Below are 17,844 nucleotides of genomic sequence, written 5' to 3' on the forward strand. Positions count from 1 at the left end.
AAGGAATGGACCTTCCACACCCTGTCCCTTGGCCTCCTCAGGAACCTCTTAGCTCTATTACTGTATTGGCTTTCTGCAGTGTCTGGAGGAAGGTGCTCTATAAATGTGAAACCCTCCCAGGCCACCACAGCTTAGAGTTTCCCAAGCCTTTGTTCTGCCCTGCCGGGGCCCTACTAATGTTCAGAGAACTGTCAGGTGTGTGAAGTGTAGAAACCAAACAGCAGAGAGGCAGCAATCTTGGATCGAAGGTGATTTTGTAGGTGTCCTTGGCTCATACATACTCCTTCTCTGGCCACATCCTCATGCATGGCAGCGGGCAATGGCATGGTAAGGGCTCTCTCAGCTAAAGAATCCAGAGCTGTGGGGGGAGGGCACTCAGGGGAACTAGTCACCTTACTCTGCTACCAGGGTCTAAAGATATCTCTGGAGTCCCGCTCAACCCCCGCCCCCACCATTTTCCAGGCAGGGGTCACTTTCTTTCCTTTTGGCTTTACCTCCTCTCACCTCAGCCTACTGCTCTGAGAAACATGACCCTGCTGTAAAAATAACATGGGCAGTGTGGAACCTGGCCTTGTCTGCAGGGTGGAAGGACCTCCTGGGGTAAGCAAAGGTCAAGCCTCTCCTGGCCATGGCTTTGCCCCTGAGGCCCCAGGCTTCTGTGAACTTGTTGTGTTCTACGAATTTGATGTGTTGTGTGTTCACCCTGTGTGCCTAGATCTCTGCTAAGCATGTTACCATGTGTTTATCTCTCTAGGTCTTCACATTCAGTCCCACTTCTAATGTTGGCAAGGCCTGTGGCAAGATACAAGAACAAGAGGCACATGGGTCTAAATGTAGGTTATAAATCAGGATAATCAGCTAGGCATGGTGACTCACACCTTTGATCCCGGCACTCAGGAGGCAGAGGCAGGTAGTTCTCTGAGTTGGGAGCCCAGCCTAGTCTATGTTGCTGGTCTATAGGGCTACACAGAGAAATCCTGTTTCAAAATAAACAAACAAATAAAAAACAAAACAAAAAAATCAAACCCAAAACAAGAAACAAAACAACAGAAACAGCAACAAAAAAAATCAGGACAGTAAGTTTATCTCCTATCCTCTGCCTTTGACTGCTTTTCTTGATGATCTAGAAGGTCCAGTCCAAAACGGGAATAGTTGTCTTGCTTTGGTGGCTGCTCCTTCATCAACAGGAGCTCTACTGCATTCACAGGAACCACCTGCTCAATCAAGCTTGCCTGAGGGTCTGTGGACACACTCCTCATTTCAGAGGACAGACTGGAGAGGAGCCCAATTCAGACACCCTGAAGAGGAAATTCCAGACCCCTGGACACCCCGAAACTGTTCAGAACTGAGAGGAGGTGTGTTCCCTGTTGTGGTCCCCTGGAGTCATGGAGCAGCATGAGGTCCTCTAAAATACGAGCCTAGGGCTGTCCTCCCTGTTATCCTGGGTTGAGGATGACGCTGTTTTTCATGACCTCAGGAGGTAAATATCATGAGGTCACCATCCGGCAGAGGAGCGGAGACTTCTCCAGAAAGTTGTGAGCCTTCTTCCGAGTTCTCCAGCAGCAAATGCAGTCATCAGAGTTGTTCATCTAACTACCTTGACAATGGCAACAACGATCTAAAGAAAGAAAAAAAAACAGCAGGGTTCTCCTCACAGACATTTAACATTCTGCATACAACCTCAAGGGTCTCTTCTGGCGCTGAAGCCTACCAGGGACTCCAGTTTTGAAGATGGGTGGCGGGAGTGGTGCTTTGCCTGCAAAAGGAAACGAGGGTGTATTTTCAAGGTTTAACTGATCTCCAGAGAGCGAAGAAGATTTGTCCTGGAGGTTTGGGTAGTTGACTGGGGGTCTTCAGGGGCATCCCTGGTGTTTACGATTACCGACACTCCCCTCCTCCTCCTGCTCAGCACTGGGGGGAAAGTACGCTGTCTCCAAATGTCTGTCACTAGCCCTCTAACATGCATAGAGTCTGCAGGAATGGGTTGATGGGCGGTGTGCAGGGGCAATTTACAGGTGAAACTCGGTTTCCCACGGCCTAAAAGCCACCCACAGAGCGAATGAGCAGCGTGGCGGGAGGCAACGCGTGTGGGTTCAGGTCTGCACCCGGTAGTCCGCAGCGGGCAAGCCGGCACACGCCCACCGGCTGCGGCAGCGCCCACTGCGGACGTCCTCCCCGCGGTCCCGGGAGAGGCAGCCGCTGCCCTTACTCGTGTTCTCTGAGCGGAACAAAACAGCCTTCCAACAAACCTAAAAGCTCCACCTCTACTCCCCCGTGAACTCTTCTCCTAATTGGCAGCTCGGCGCATGGGATGATGCGGGCGGCTGCGGGCCGGCCCTGCAGTGCCAAACCGCAACATTCCTATCCGACTGGAGAGGGAGAGGGCTGACCGGGCTGGACCCCACAATCTTGATCCGTCACCGTGAGAAACCGGCGGGGACGCCGCCCCTCCTGCGGCTGGAGCGCTTCCAGAGTAGAGGCGCATCGCAGTGCCGCTCGCCCCGGCGTCCTCCCTTCAGCTCCGGCTCCTCCTCCTCCCCTCCAGCCCCGGCGCCCGCAGCGGGCTCCAAGAGGCGGTCGGGCGCGCCTCCCCCTCTTCTTCCTCCCCCTCGTCTCGCTCTCTCGCGGCTAACTTTCCCGAGCCCCGACCCGCTGCGCGGAGCACCCCCGCCAGCTGCCAGGCTCAGAGCCGACCTCGGGCGGAGAGTGCAGGGGTGCCCACTATCTCATCCCAAGCCCTCGGAGCGCTCCGGAGAGAACAGGACCATGTTCTGGGCTGGGGACCGAGGCAAAACCCTGGCGAGATGGCTGGGCACTGGGCTTTTGGGTAAGACAGCTCCAGCTTTGTCTTTTTTCTCGCCTCTTTCTTACCCCCACCCCACCCCGAAGGAGGGGACACCGGAGAAGAGGGGTACCTTAGACAAGGTGGCACCAAATGAGTGGATGGCCATCTTCCTGCTGGGCGCTTAGCTTTGATACTGTTCCCTGGGAACCCTGTGCACCCCCTCCCCCACAGTCATCCTAGCAGAGTTTCCTGCTCTCTCCGGTGCCTTTTGGAGCCGGTCTTGGGGCTGCAGCAGGGGAATCCTTCTAAGTCCCGGAGTTCAGGCATGCTGGCAGAGGGGTCTACTGCCTGGAGTGTGGGGTTTCCAGGCGATTTGCCACACTCGCCTGGAGCTATTGGCTTGCTTTCCTGGCAGCAGGGATGCACCACTGGGGGAAGAGGGTCTTCCATCTTCTGTCTTCTCTGCTGCCACTGTTTCTCTGTGTTAAATGTTGGAAGGGCTTGGAAGGAACTAGAGGACCATTCAAAAGCCACCTTTTCAGAAGGGCCTTGTCCCTCTTCCTGTAAAGGGATTCTATGAGGAAGACCTCTTTGGCCTGCCTCTGGCTCTTTGTTTTGGGGAAGCCTGTGCAGAGAGAGGAGTCAGGTCCAGAGGACGCAGAGGGTATAGACTATTATGACTATCTATTAATATTCACATGATGGTTTTGAGTGTCAAAGTCCAAGAGATTAAGCAATGGTATTTATTAGTTCAGAATGTAAATCACAGCCTGGCTTCCAACGTGGGCCGGCTCCATCTCTGGGACCTGCGCCTCTTCTTGTTTATATATGTCAGATTTGGGTTTGGACAGCTAGCCCCTGCTCCCCATTGGGTCAGGTGCATGGTGGAGGTATTTGTGGTGGAAGCAGGGAACAGAGGCCTCTAAGAGAAGCCACTCTTGCACCTGTAAGCCATGTGCAGACCTGTCCTATGGGTACGACTCAGGTGTTAGGGGTGGTGGGGGACAGCATTGTTTTGTTCCTGAGCTCTGGTTTACTCACCTCCCTGAGGCCAGATGTAAGACATTGGTGCTTTGTCCCATAAGCATTGGCACAGAAGTTATATGGGTTTCACGGTGACTCCTTAAATTTCAGGGCTCCTCTTCGTGGGATGGGTATAGAGTCATTCCATGGGAGTCCCCACTTGGATCATCCTAGGACTCCCCTGTGGCCATGGCAGGGGTGAGGGGCTGCTGTGGCACCAAAACTCCAGTCATTAATCCAGTCACTGTATGTTATAGGTTTCCTTACCCTGTGGCTGGTTGGCCAACGGAGTGCCAGGCCTTGCACTACTAGAATATTTGTAGAACCAGACTTCTGTAGACAACCAAGAGGGCTCTAGGAACTGGGGGTGGGGTGAGGCAAGCGGAGAGCAGGGCAGAGCTTTGGTATGAGCAGGTGGGGACTTTGAAAATCACAGCATGAAGCTTTCCAAAAAGTGAGGGAGGTGTGGTCCAGAGAGGGATGGTAATGTACCTAAGGGTACATGACCAGTTGATAGTCAAGTGGAACAGAGTCCAGGCCATCTGGTGAGGGGAAGGAGTAAAGCCCTGGGTTCTGGCATGGAAGCTATGGGCTTGATCAGTGCTTAGACCTTTGCTGGCACAGCTGGGGAGATTGTTCTAGGAGTCCTCCCAACTCTCTCTGTGTTAACTCAGTGTCATGGACTGAGCCCCCAGTGGTTTTTGATAACGCACAAGCTAGCCTTTTCTGAACCCAAGAAATAGCTCCCAAGGCCTCATCGCTGCAACCGCGGTTTATATGGGTTCCAGTCTTTTCCTAAGTATGTAGCTGGTAGTGTGTTGTTCTGCCCACCCCTTCCTTGATCCGTGATTTGCTTAATTGCCATGATCTGTGCTTAATTATCACTTGTGAGGGTGCTGTGTTGCACAACCCTCTCTCCCCTGGTGTGTATTTATTCGGGGCTTGTTTAATGAGTGCACAATTAAAGAGAGGGTGTTGAGTCCCATTCAGAGGGAGAAATCAGCAAGTCTAAACTGGGCAATCCTGGGGAAGAGGAGAAGAGGGGCAGGGGCGGTCTGCATCTGGGAAACATGATTAACTCTTGGAATCAACAGAAGGCAGGCTTTGGGGAGCAGGCAATGCTGGGTACCTCCTGAAGGAATGGCCTTTGCCCTGTGGCAGCTCCTTGAGGGGATGTAGGTACATCCCCATAAGCCCTGGATGTGGTGGACCCACACCACTGCCCAGTGGCCTCTAAGGAAAAGAACAGACTTACTGTTTGGACGGACTTGTTTGTGAAGCTCATTTCCCTGATCCAGAGCTGTCTCAGGGGCACGCGTGTATCCTGGCAAAGCTCCTGGGGGTGGGCAGGAAGCAGGCAGGTAGGTTGCCTAGGGTGCCGGAGCAGAAATCTTTCCTCTGCCATAGGGCCTAGGAGCCTTGCAGGGGCCCAGCCCTGCTTCCCCAGGCCCTGGAGGCCTCTCTCCCAGGGGGGTCCTTGTCTTGCTGCCCTCCACCGACCCACTTTCTTCCTTTAAGCTCTACCTCTGAGCCATTCTCCTTCCCTGGGGCCATAGAGTCTCCTCTGAGCTTCTGCTCTTCGTCGTGCCTGCAAGTCCTTGTAGCTAAACTTAGAGCAGGCACTATCCTGCCCTCTTTATGCCCCTACCGTACCTGGGTGTGACTGATCTCTGGGTATGGGCAAAGCTTATGGAATGTTTCCAGCCCGGCATCAACCTTACAGTGGGTGGCAATAGCCATCAGGTTCCTGCTGGTGTGAATATTCAATAGGATAGCCATGTGTATGTACATGTGTGTGCAGGTATGTGTGTGGGTGTCATCGATCAGGTGACACAGGTTCTGTCATTTGACCTGGAGCTTCTGGATGAATAGCAAGGCTGTCTGGCCAGTGAGCCCAAGACATGCTCCTGTCTCTGCCCTCTCGGTTCTGGAATTACAAACCCATAACACCATACACTCCCTTTTTTTTTCTTTGACAAGGTTTCAGGTAATTGAACTCATGTTTGCTAGTAAGCACTTTCCTTACTGAGTCATGCCCACAGCCCTAAATATTTGTCAAAAACTTTGGTACAACTTGTGAATTCTGAGTCTGTCTGTCTCCCTGGATGAAGTCCCGTTGGGGTGGCAGGAGCTAGGGTTCTCTGAAGATGGCTGCTGAGAGGGGCTAAATGACTTAGGAAAAGCCAGGCTGTGAGAATTCACAGGCCTCCGACAGAGGAGGCATCATTGGTCCCACAGTGCCAGAAGGGCCAGAAAGAGGCTCAGCTGACAGACATATCCACACACCCGTGCTGGTATTCCAAAGAGGGAACTTTTGGACAAAGCAAGAAAGTTCTTTACTTAGGGAAATAGCCACATGGAAATTATCCAAGATGTGGTAGAGGATAAAGAAACAAACCAATGTATGAGTAGCCTGGAGACAGTCTTGGTTGATGATAGTGGTCTTTAAAAAAAAAAAACAAACAAACTAGTGGCGTCCTGGTTATATCCAGTGCTGGTATGGAGACAGCCCTGTCCCCCTCGCCCCTTTTGAACAATGTCTTCTACTTGGGATGCTCTCTTCCTGAAGTCCTTGTGTTTTACAGCCCCATATTTTGACTTCCCACCAAGCTTGGGAGGTAGACAGGTTTACAGCCCTCCCTGCACTGCTCTGGGGTTGCGCCTGCAAGACGCAGGACGTGTGGCATCTCTGACTTTGTCAAGGTCAGCAGGCAGACTCGGCCTGCCTGGGGACTGCTGACCAGTCCATTCTAGCTTTGGTCAACCTGCTTAAGTAGCCCTCCAGGGCCTGTTAGTGGATCCTGACCCATGCTCCTTCCCAAGCTCAGCATCACGGGAGTGGGAGTTCGTGCACCGACCTCCTGGACACAGCTGGCAGGACTTCCTCGCGCCTGGCTGGGTGGGTGGCCTATTGTAGAAGTAGCCAGGTTTGCCCAGTGTTGCCCAGGTTTCCACGCCGGCAGGGATGCCTCTGTGGAAACCATCATCAGCCTGGTGAGGATATGACAGTGCTTCACTCAGAGTCCTGAGTGTATTAGATAGAGTTAAGTCATCCGCACCAGGCAGAAATGCGTACTATGCGGTGAGCCAGAACTTAAAGAAATAGTGTTCTTCCTTCTTAACTTTTCGTTTGTTCTGTTCTGCTTCTGTCTAGTTAAAGCATTTTCTTAAACCAGGCATGGGGGCACTTGCTTGTAATCCCAACACCTCAGGAGGTGGAGGTGGATGAGAAGTTCAAGGTCATTCCTGGTTGCAGAGCAAGTTCTAGTCTGGCCTATTTAAGACGCTTTCTCTAGAGCAAACAAATGATCTTGTCCCTTTGATGTGTTCCTATGCTCTGCAATTTTTCATTTGAACTGGAGTTAGAGGGAGGAATTTGGTCCTTGAGATGAGTCCCTTGTCATCATCAGGGCCCTGATTCCTGGGTTTAGGTGTTAGCTCAGAACCAGAGTCTAGGAATTTCCAGCAAGCTTCCTCCCTCCTTCCCTTTCTTCCTTTTTTATAATTCATTCCCACCCTCCATTCCTTTTATCTTTTTGAGACAAGAGTCTTCAGCTGCAGCAGAAGCTGCTCTCAGAACCACAGTGACCCTCCTGCCTCTGCTGAGTGCTGGGAATCCAGGTGCGAGCCATCACCTCCAGTTTAGGAAGCTTCTTTTTTCTTCATAACTGTAAGGACGTGTTTATGTTTTCATGTGTGACTGCGGGCATGTACATGGAGGTCAGAGGACACCGTTGATCCTTGCCTTCCACTTCATTTGAGACAGGATTTCTCTGTTGTTTTCTGGCTGCGTACACCAGGCTAGCGGGCTCACAACCTTCCAGAACGCCTCCTGTTCCTGTCACCCATCTCCCTGTGCTAACACTGGAATTACTGATGCTTTATACTACACATCGGCTTTTACTTGGGTTCTGGGGATTTGAACTCAGGTCCTCATGCTTATGTGGCAATCACTGTTACTCACTGAGCCATCTCCCCAGCCCAGAAGCTCCCTTTCTTCAGTGCTTCCTTGTCTTCTGCTCTACATCCTGGTTCTGGGTTTGGGGGACTCTGGGAGGCCCTGAAAGCAGAGCTCCAGGCTCCCATCCCCTTGTGCTGGTTCTAGGCTGGACAGTGGACAACTCTGGCTGCTCCTGTTCCTAGACCTCGGGGGAGAGTTGGGGTAGAGGACAGCAGAGATAAGACAAGAACCAGGCTCCCTCGGGAGCACTGAGACCCATCAGAATGACTCTTTCAGATGGGGGAAAACAGACCTGTTTCTGAGCTGCCTACTTACTTTCTGGCTGTGTGGCTTTTTATAGGTTTATTTCCTTGAGGCATTTATTGGGAATAAGAGGGACAACAACTTCGTAGGACAAGGATGAAGGGCGCACCCATCCTGTCACACAGTAGGTCCCAAGCACCAAAGAGGACCTTCACCGTGTGGATGCTGGGAAAATCACCTCTCTGAGCCTCGGTTTCATCCTATATAAAATGAGAACAAATGCACCTGCCATTTAGTGTCCTATTAGAAGTGGGGGTGACTGTGTGGGAGCCCTCTAGCACAGTCATTTTCACTTCGTGGTCTGCACCCACACTGTTCCCTCGGAGCTACAGAGAGATGCCAGCTCTAAAGACTCAGATAAGTCAGTGGCTCCAGGGGCCGACCCACAGCTGCCTATGCCTGTCCCCAGTTGATTCTAATGCCTCTCAGCGTGGAAAGCCATTGCAATCGTTCTCGATGCATTGTATGTGTGCATGCACGCACACACAGACAGACAGGCAGACACACACACACCACACAGAGTTGCTGATCGAAGTAATCTAGCAAGAGTTGGAGCCACAGTGGGCAAATGCACCTATTTTAGGATGTGTGGAGGGGTTTCCTGGCTTTGGGAGCATGAGATGCTGGAACCATTTTCCTCCTTGACCTTAATGGAATAGCCGACTTCTCTAGGCTTAGCTTCCTCTCCAGTGTGATCTATAATCCTAGACATGATGGGGTAGCAGAAGGCTGAAAGGCGCCAGGCACACCGTAAATGCTTCATGAATATCTGCTCTGTTGTCATCACTGGCCATGGCAGGAGTCAGGATTGGGTTACTGGGCCATAGGGTGGGTGCAATTTCTGACTCGGTTTGTGTGTGTGTGTGTGTGTGTGTGTGTGTGTGTGTGTGGTGGGCGCAGCCAGAAGCAAAGAGGACACAAGGAAGGTGAAGAAACACTTAAGAGCTGGAGCAGGGCCACCAGCACTCCTCTGAGCTTCTCTGTTATTTAGGAGCATGGTCATTATTGGGGGCAAAGCAAGAGGAAACTGACTTAGGATGGCAGCAGGAGGGAATTAAGTTAGAAAACAGAGGGCTTTCCTGAGAATTAAGATAGGAGTGAGCATTCATTTCCCCTAGGGGCAAGGAAAGGTGAGGGTTCAGTTGTGGGTCTTCTATCCTGAACCGACCTTGAGGGAGTAGTGTTTCCTGGAGGAATGTGGAAAGAAGGATTAGATTCTTTAAGAGCCCTCCTAGGAGGGCAGTGTCTTCTAGGGCAGAAGGACGTCCTGAGGTGGGGGTGTGGGGGCAGAGGGGTATCCTGCGGTGGGGGTGTGGGGGCAGAGGGATGTCCTGCTATGGGAGAGTGGGGGTGGGGCAGAGGAATGTCCTGCGATGGGGATGTAGGGGGCAGAGGGTTGTAGTACGGAGGAGGTGTGGGGGGGCAGAGGGATGTCCTGTGGAGTGTGTGTGTGTGTGTGTGTGTGTGTGTGCGCGCAGGCGTGCATGAGTCTGTATTTGGGGGTGGCAGAGTGTGGAGGGTGTGTGCGAGTTAGGGGAATTCCCTGTGGAGGGTGTTGGGACGTCGCGGGGTTGTAATTGTGGTTCTTAGGGTGTGGGTGCGGAGAGTGGCTGCCGGGTGATGGGGAGGACCCGCGTGTCACCGGATCAGGAGGGGTCTGTGCCCCTGCTGCATGCCCTCAATAGGTTCGAATGACCTCCGCAGAGTTGCGCTCTGCCTGCTCCATCCTGCCTCCTCGCGCTAGCAGTCTGTGTCCACCCGCGGCCACGTTTCCGTCATAGCGGTCTGGTCATCGCCCTTCTCTCTTCGGGATCCCCTTGCATAGTCGGAGGCGCTGGACTCACTAGTCACGCAATCTCTACCCCTAAAGTGTCTCTCTGCTCCTAATTCCAGTGCGGGGCTGCGGCGGTCACGCCTTTCCACCTGATGACGTTCTGATTCTCACCCGCAACTCCCAAACGCCACCAGGGGTACACTCCGATCTAGGGAAGGTTTCCCGTCGCCCGCCACCCCAACTCCCATCCCACACCTTGCAGGTGAAGGGTATTCCAGATCTGTGCTTACTTGCCTCTGGACCCATGTGAAGGGGTGGAATCACAGGTTCCAGGACAAGGGAAGAAAAAAAAAAATTCTACCAGACCCTCCTTTTCTTGGGTTGGGGTGACCCCTCGTGGTCATTCTGAGTACCACAGGGCCACTAAGAAAGAGATTTAGAATTCAGTGCTAATCAGGCCAAGAGGATATTGAAATGCGTGGCTCAGGCCGTGTAGATATTCTATAGAGAACCACCTTCCCTTCTGAGGATGCCCAAGACCTCTTTGCCTGGCAAAGCCATTCCACCCTGCCTGAGAGTGCCCTTAAAGAGCTTCCTGTGAGGTTGTATTAAGGGAGGCCGTGTCCCCTGTACAGGTCTCTTCCTGCTCCCTGTGTCCTGGCCTTTGGAGGTGTCAGTGGGAAAGGCCACCACCATCTACGCTATCAATGGCTCAGCAATCCTGCTGCCCTGCACCTTCTCCAGCTGTTTTGGCTTCGAGAATCTCTACTTCAGGTGGTCCTACAATAGCACCGATACATACAAGATCGTAAGTGGGGTGCTCATGTCCTCCCCTGCCTGTGTCTCACGGGAGGATGACCAGGCTCTGGTCCCTTCTGGGATAAACTCTACCATGACAATCCCAAGATCCCACCATTTGTTGCCCTTTCTCTGAGTCCAGGCAGGAGTATTGTTCCCATGGTGATGCAAGAATTCGGGGTCTTTTGGTAATTTTGGCTAGACTTTGTTGTCCTGTCCTGAGGAAAACCTGCCACTTGTATATTTGCAGAGAAATTAAAAGTTTAGCAATCAGGAGAAAGAAACTGTTGGCCGAGGGCAGTGTTTGGAAGGACAGGAAAGGGAGCCAGAGAGGGTAAGCCAATCACAGATGTGGATGGAGTTCTTTGCAGCCTAGCAGGGGTTCTTCTCCCAGAGTAAATGGGGAAGCTCCAAGAGTGCAGCCTTAGAGGGTGCTGATGGAGAGAGCTGTGGCATCAATCCAGGTCCTGATTGAAAGAGAAGATTCAGTGAGGTAGAGGGTACAGTGTAAGTGAAGGCTGGGTGGGACATGCAGAGAGAAGTGTGTGTGTGTGTGTGTGCGTGTGCATGCATGCATGTGTGTGTGCGTGCATGTGTGAGAGTGTGTGTGCGAGTGTGTGAGTGTGTGAGTGTGCGTGCATCGTGTGTGTGCGTGCGTGTGTGAGAGTGTGTATGTGTGTGTGAGTGTGTGCACGTGTGTGTGAGAGTGTGTGAGTGAGTGTGAGTGTGAGTGTGTGCGTGCGTGTGTAAGAGCATGTGTGTGAGTGTGTGTGTGTGCATGCATGTGTAAGAGTAGGTGTGTGAGTGTGTGTGTGTGAGAGAGTGTGTGTGTGCGTGCATGCATGTGTGTGCGTGCGTATGTGAGAGCATGTGTGTGAGTGTGTGTGAGTGAGTGTGTGTGTGCGTGTGTGTGCATATGAGAGTGTGTGTGCGTGTGTGCATGTGTGCTATTTGCAGAGGCACTGTGGGGGAGGGGAAGACCTTTATGAAAACAGCAGCCGGTGCGCTATTTTCCAGGGAGTCCTTGAGGACACCGGTTTAGTTTGAAACAGGCAGAATTCAGGTCAGGCAGAGCTACAGTCACTGGCAGAGAGAACGGAGGGAAATGAAGGGTGTTTCTGGGCACGGACAGGGTTGGCGCTCAAGAGGTCGCTGTGACTTTTGACAACTCTGATCTTTTCCCGCCCCAGCTCATAGACGGCATTGTGAAGAACGAGAAGTCTGACCCCAAGGTGAGGACGAAGGACGATGACCGCATTACCCTGGAGGGCTCCACTAAGGAGAAAATGAACAACATCTCCATCCTGCTGAGTGACCTGGAGTTCAGTGACACCGGCAAATACACCTGCTTTGTGAGGAACCCCAAAGAGAAGGACCTGAACAACTCTGCCACCATCTTCCTCCAAGTGGTTGATAAGTGTATGTAGTAGAGGTGGGTGGGGGTGGTAGGGTAGGAAGGACTTGGGGTGCCCATCTCAGGGTAGCATTGAAATGGCAAAGTAGGCCATGTTGGCGATTTCTTTTTCTTTACACTTGCAAGAGTTACTGGAGTTACATATGGAAGCTGGAAGAAGTCAGCTATGGAGCGGCTTGGGAATAGCACCGAGTACCTTTGAGCCTTGATTTCCTAGTCCATAGGATGGACACATGGCTGCCTTCTTCCAGGGTGACTGTGAAGGCCAGGGGAGCTAGCTGGGAGTGTTTGGTGGCATGTAGGTGGTCTTTGCTCCTTTGTGTATAGCAAGTGTTGGATGGCTGTCAGGTGTTGTCGTAAAAGATGCTGCAACTGGCACACACAGTTCTTCTTTGTGGAGTGTGTAGTTCAGAGTAAGACAAGCAGATAGACAGCCCCAAGAAGAGAGCAGTGATACAGATGTTTCCCAAAGAGATAGAATGAGGTGTGGTCCTTCCACTATGGAATTGGATACAGGTAGGTCAGTTAAACAGTGAAGGTATTGAAGACAAGAGCCAGGTAGTCACATGCCTCTACTCCATGGAGGTGGTCAGAGAAGCAAAAGGGGATAAATAGGTGAGAAATTAGGTTGGGCACCTTGCAGCTGAAGATGCCAGAAGATAATGCCTTCTGCATGTCCCCACCCCATGGCCAAATCAAGAAACCCTGGAGATGGGACCGCAGGAGTTGAAGTTGGGTCCTTCCAAGGGCAGAGCCTGAGGTCATCGGGGCAGTCTTTCCTGAGTCTGGGGTTACATCTGCAAATAGTGTCACCTCTTCTATAGGTTTAGATTCTTGCCACTCTGCTCTGTGCTTGGCCTTTGCAGGAGGAGAAGGGAAGGGGCCCGGCACTGATAGTGTTTGTGGGTGCCAGGCTCTGAGTTAGAGTTATCATTTTAGCTTTGTGGCTCTTTCCAGGTGGCTCTTGTCTCTGTATAGAGTTTTTCAGCCATTTTTTTCAAATGGTGGAGGTGACTCAGAGTGCCAAGGATCCAGTGTGAGCAGGATGGAAGCTTTGCTCCCCTGGCCCCTACCTAAGGGAGTAAAGCAATTAAACCAAGAGCTGTGTAGAGAAGATAAAGCCACAGGGGAAGCCACAGGGGTTCACAGGGTGGCTAGGGAGGCTCTGCTGGGCGGGTGGCTCCCTGCACCCTGCTCCCTGCTCCCTGCACCCAGCTCTGTGCCCTCCTCCTGGCCTTTTCTTTTTATTCTGTCCCAGGGAAGCTCACCTCATCACCCATCTTCCCTAGAACAGTTTTCTAATGCCTTTTCCTTGCTCTGGTTTGCAAGATTCCTCACCTGCTGCTTTAAAGCCAGCCTGACACTGTTCCAGAAAATTCTGGGCCTGGCCTCACAGCCTCTATACCTGCCCATACCTGACAGAGCAGGGATGTCTGAAGACAGCGGGAGAGGAAGCAGAGATGGCTGAGAAATAAGTTTGTGACTTACAACTGGGATCTGTGGGTCTCATTCTGACTTAACCCCTAACTTGTGTGTGGGTGTGTGGGAAGAGCTACTGGGAAGGGTTCAGGGAAGAGGCCCTCTGGTGTGTGTGCTTAGCCGGAAAGGTACCGTGCTCAGGCCTCTCCTGTCTTGGTTGACCGGAGAGGGCCATGACCTGGAGGTGGAGCTGCCAGTTTTGGATTGTGTGTGGTGGCTTTACACGATTCTTCCCACCCTGCTCTTCCCTCTTCCAGTGGAAGAAGTGGACAATACGGTGACCCTCATCATCCTGGCTGTGGTGGGCGGGGTCATTGGACTTCTGGTCTGCATTCTGCTGCTGAAGAAGCTCATCACCTTCATCCTCAAGAAGACCCGAGAAAAAAAGTGAGCTGACTCCCCATCACACCAGTGCTCCATCAACTGGTGCCCTCTCCCATGGCCCTCGCCCTCCACCTCCATCCACCCCTGCAGGTGGCAGTATCTCCACTCCTGATGCCACTGCTGTCCTTTGCTGTCCCTACAGCCCTTGCCCCAACTCTCTCTCAACCTCCCTCGGCCTGCTCTTCCCTCTCCAGCCCTCTCTCCCTATCCCGTCAGTCTTTCTCTTCCCATTTGAACTACCTGCCCCAAAGCTCACCATAAGATTTAGGGAAGTCTACTTATTTTCTGAGTTATACTTCTCATTTTGGCTCTCAGAGAGAATGTGAATTCATGTATAGAAAGCCTAGAATGGAAAGACTTTTTTAGGGAGATGAAAACTGCGGAGAATTCAAATGGAAGAGGCAGAAACAAGGTCTGACACATGAACACAGTAGCTCATGCCTACAATCCCGGTAGTTGAGAGTCGGGCTTAGAAGGAGCCTTTTGAGTTCAAGGCCAGCCTAGTCTATACTGTGAGGCCCTGTTTCAAAAGCCAAAGCTAAACTAAACTAAACTCTGCTAAAATCTTAAATGGTGACACAGCCTCCCAGGAAGTCCTGGAGTAAGTTCAGTTATAAAAATAGACATCGAGGGTCAGGGATGTAGCTAAGTAGTGTTGTGCTTGCTATGTGTGTGAGGTATTGGGTTCAATATATTTTTTTTTCTGGAAGGAGGCAGAAGATGGGCAGGTATAGAGGCTGTGAGGCCAGGCCCAGATTTTTCTGGAACAGTGTCAGGTTGGCTTTAAAGCAGCAGGTGAGGAATCTTGCAAACCAGAACAAGGAAAAGGCATTAGAAAACTGTTCTAGGGGAGATGGGTGATGAGGTGAGCTTCCCTGGGACAGAATAAAAAGAAAAGGCCAGGGGGAGGGCACAGGGCTGGGTGCAGGGAGCAGGGAGCAGGGTGCAGGGAGCCACCCGCCCACCCCTAATCCTGTCTGCCTCTCACCAGTGTCCCCTCTCTCCCTCTCCTCCCCAGGAAGGAGTGTCTTGTGAGTTCCTCTGGGAATGACAACACAGAGAACGGGCTTCCTGGCTCCAAGGCAGAAGAGAAGCCACCCACAAAAGTGTGAGGCTCCGCTCGGGCCAAGCAGTGCAGGGAGCCTCACTTTCTAATGGTGACACGGATGTGCGTGCCCTGTCTGTAGACACCAGTGAGATGTGTGCTGCTTGGCCCAAACTGTAGTCGCTCTGAGCAGAAGGACCCGATCCTGTCCTGTCCAGCCTGTGCTACCATTCTCCCCCTAGCCAGGGATTCCCAGGGCAAGGGCTGTCTAGGGGAGGAAGCCTATAGGAAGTCGAAGAAAGGGAAAGGCAGGGCTGGAGCGGTGTGGAAGGGTTGGTCCCTGGCACCTGGGAAAATGGGGGTCCCCTTTAGATGTCCCACCTCTGTGAACCCTCACTTTCCCCTCACTTTTCCTACTCATCTTTCACCAGGAAATCGGGGTAACCAGAGGGCTGCTCCCAAAGCTGGGGTTCAGAGATGAGCACTTGAGATGCTGGGAATGTACTAGAACTCTGGGGTGCAGTCTGCTGGAGGTGGGGCCAGTTCAGAGATGCTTGCTGGCTGGGCTTTGAAGGATGTCAGACTTCCAGAAATTCCTTCAGAGGAGACTTCTCTTCCCTCCACCCCAGAACACCTGCGCACACTGTTCTGGCTCCATGTCCAGCCTTCTGCTCTGAGTTTGTAGGACCCCCACTCCCAGGTCAGCCTGGATGCCCTGAACTTCAAGTGTCCCAATCTACCTAGCCTGTCTTTGCTCTCGGTAGCAGCAGCTGAGGAGGCTTGTGGGGAAGCCCTCCCTCCATCCTCCCTGGAGCACTGGGATGCTATATGCATCTTTTCTCGCTTTGCTTTTTGGGTTTCAGAGGTGGGAGAACAGTGTCTCCAACCTCCCAGCCTTTGGAATGTCTATCCCAGCCCTGCAGGACTGACAACCCTTATCCTTGGCATGGCGGGACCATGCCACCCTGGCACTCCCAGAGCTCAGTTTTCCCCACTTCTGCCCTTCTCTTGAAACAGCTGATGTTGCCACTGTACTTGAGTAATGGTTTTCTAGGCCCTTCTGTCCTATCCCTTTGCTCTTCTTACGTCCCTCCAGCATGTCTGGCCTTTCCCTGCCTCCAAATCCATCCTTCCCCAGCCCTGGGTCTGCCTTTGCCTCAGGGAGCCTTGTTTCCAGAGAAGGCCCTTGGCTTTTCCAGCTGCTTTCTGCCCAGCTGGGTCAGCTCCTCTCCCAGCCTGAGGTTGAGGAGGGGCAGAGAGTGTGTTCTTATGCCCTCTCTCCTTCCTGCAGAGCCGGTTTGCACACCCCTCGAGTGTGGGGCTAGATTGTGCCTTAGCTCCCTGAGTCCTGGTTCTTACCCTATTTTCCTTTGGCTCACACTCCCTGACTTAATTCCACAGTCTGATGTGACAATGGTGGGGTTCCCCAGCTCCCTTCCCCAAGGTCTTGGGGGAGGCCATGCAGCTGGAGCTGTGTTAACAGTGGCCCTTTGGCTAGTGGCAGTTTTGAAGACACCTGTGGGGTGTCTCGTTCTTGTCCTTGACGTGAAGATGGGATGGCATCGGATGTGGGACCTCTAGGTGGGTTTGATTGTGGGGGGTCGCTATGGGATATGAGGTGTGATAACAGGGGGTACCTCCAACTCCCTCATCAGGTTTATGATACTCTTGGGTCCTCAGAAGATGAAGACCAGTTCTCTTTCTAGGGAGTATAAGGCCTGCTGCAGGCTCTGCCCAGGAGTAGCTGAAGGCTTACCCCAAAGTGGAAGTGGGGGTCTAAGGAGCAATAGGGCCTGAAGGGTGCCTGGGGCTATGGCTCATGTCTCTTGCCCAAGCCCAGGAGCTCACAGGTCCTTACCTCCTCTCCTCCTGTCCTTTACATAGAACCCAATGTGGGCTGGGGTAAAAGCTGCCCTTCTCCCGCTTTTTATTTCATTTGAGACAGAGTCTCAGGTAGCCCAGGCTGGCCTCCAACTTCCTACATAGCCAAGGCTGGCCTTGAACTCCCGACCTTCTGCCTCCACCACCCCAGTGCTGGGATGACAGGCGTGATCCCACACCCTGCTCAGAGCAACCTGGCTCTGAGAGCAAACATGGCACCCGAGCCTCCAGCCAGCCATTCAGGAAACTTCCAGCTGCCTTCACGTAAAACTGCTTTCTTCCCCAACACTTGCTTTCTTGAGAGGAAGCTGAGGCGCGTCACCCTGCCCCCCTTCCCGTCACTGTCGGCTTACAGGCAACCCTTGCAGCTTCTCCCGTCTACCCAGAGGGTGAAGTCATACCTACCTCACAGGACTGTTGTGAGGCTTGGCGATTGGTTTTGTCTTGTTCTTGCTTGGCTTGGAAAGGCATTGGGAAACAAGGCTTTTAACTGGAGAGAGTGTTCCACGGCTGTCCTGTCCACATCCCTGTAACCCACATACGCCTCACACTCTTCCTCTTCCCTTTGTAACCATAGGAACCGTAACTCTGACTGATGCTTAAAGTATCTTGTTCATGGCGTTTTTTTTTTTTTTTTAAATGAAGATGATTGGGACTATGGGGGTAATTTTTTTATTGTTGTGTTGTTATCCCAATGCCTATGATACTATTGGCGTTTAATGGATAGGGATTAAGAGCACAAAACTTAGTCCTCTTAACAGAGAATGTCTGGTCCTAGTGCTAGCTTCATGCCTGTGCAGACATTGCCACGGATTGCATTACAATGTATACTCGCAAAGCCATTTCCCCCCAGCCAGACCCTCATGCAGGCAAGTTTTCAATAGCGATCTCAGGGTTGCTAAGGGTGCTCCCCGCACCACTGGGCTACAGAACCTCTTATACGGTTGACTTCGGGAAACCTGGGCCCATGCAGTTGTGCTGACAGTGATGTCAGTGA

The 17,844-nt window shown here is 52.4% G+C and overlaps 1 protein-coding gene across 1 annotated transcript; it reads left to right on the forward strand.

The window, feature by feature from the left end:
• Window positions 1–2,766: 2,766 nt before the first annotated feature.
• On the forward strand, window positions 2,767–15,033 carry Scn4b (sodium voltage-gated channel beta subunit 4). Its single transcript, XM_038321080.1, has 5 exons — window positions 2,767–2,827; window positions 10,482–10,654; window positions 11,835–12,063; window positions 13,795–13,924; window positions 14,940–15,033. Exons 1-5 carry the CDS (start codon window positions 2,767–2,769, stop codon window positions 15,031–15,033), a joined length of 687 nt encoding a protein of 228 aa, XP_038177008.1.
• Window positions 15,034–17,844: the final 2,811 nt, after the last annotated feature.

This window comes from Arvicola amphibius, chromosome 3 (assembly GCF_903992535.2).
Source record: "Arvicola amphibius chromosome 3, mArvAmp1.2, whole genome shotgun sequence".
NCBI lineage: Eukaryota > Metazoa > Chordata > Mammalia > Rodentia > Cricetidae > Arvicola > Arvicola amphibius.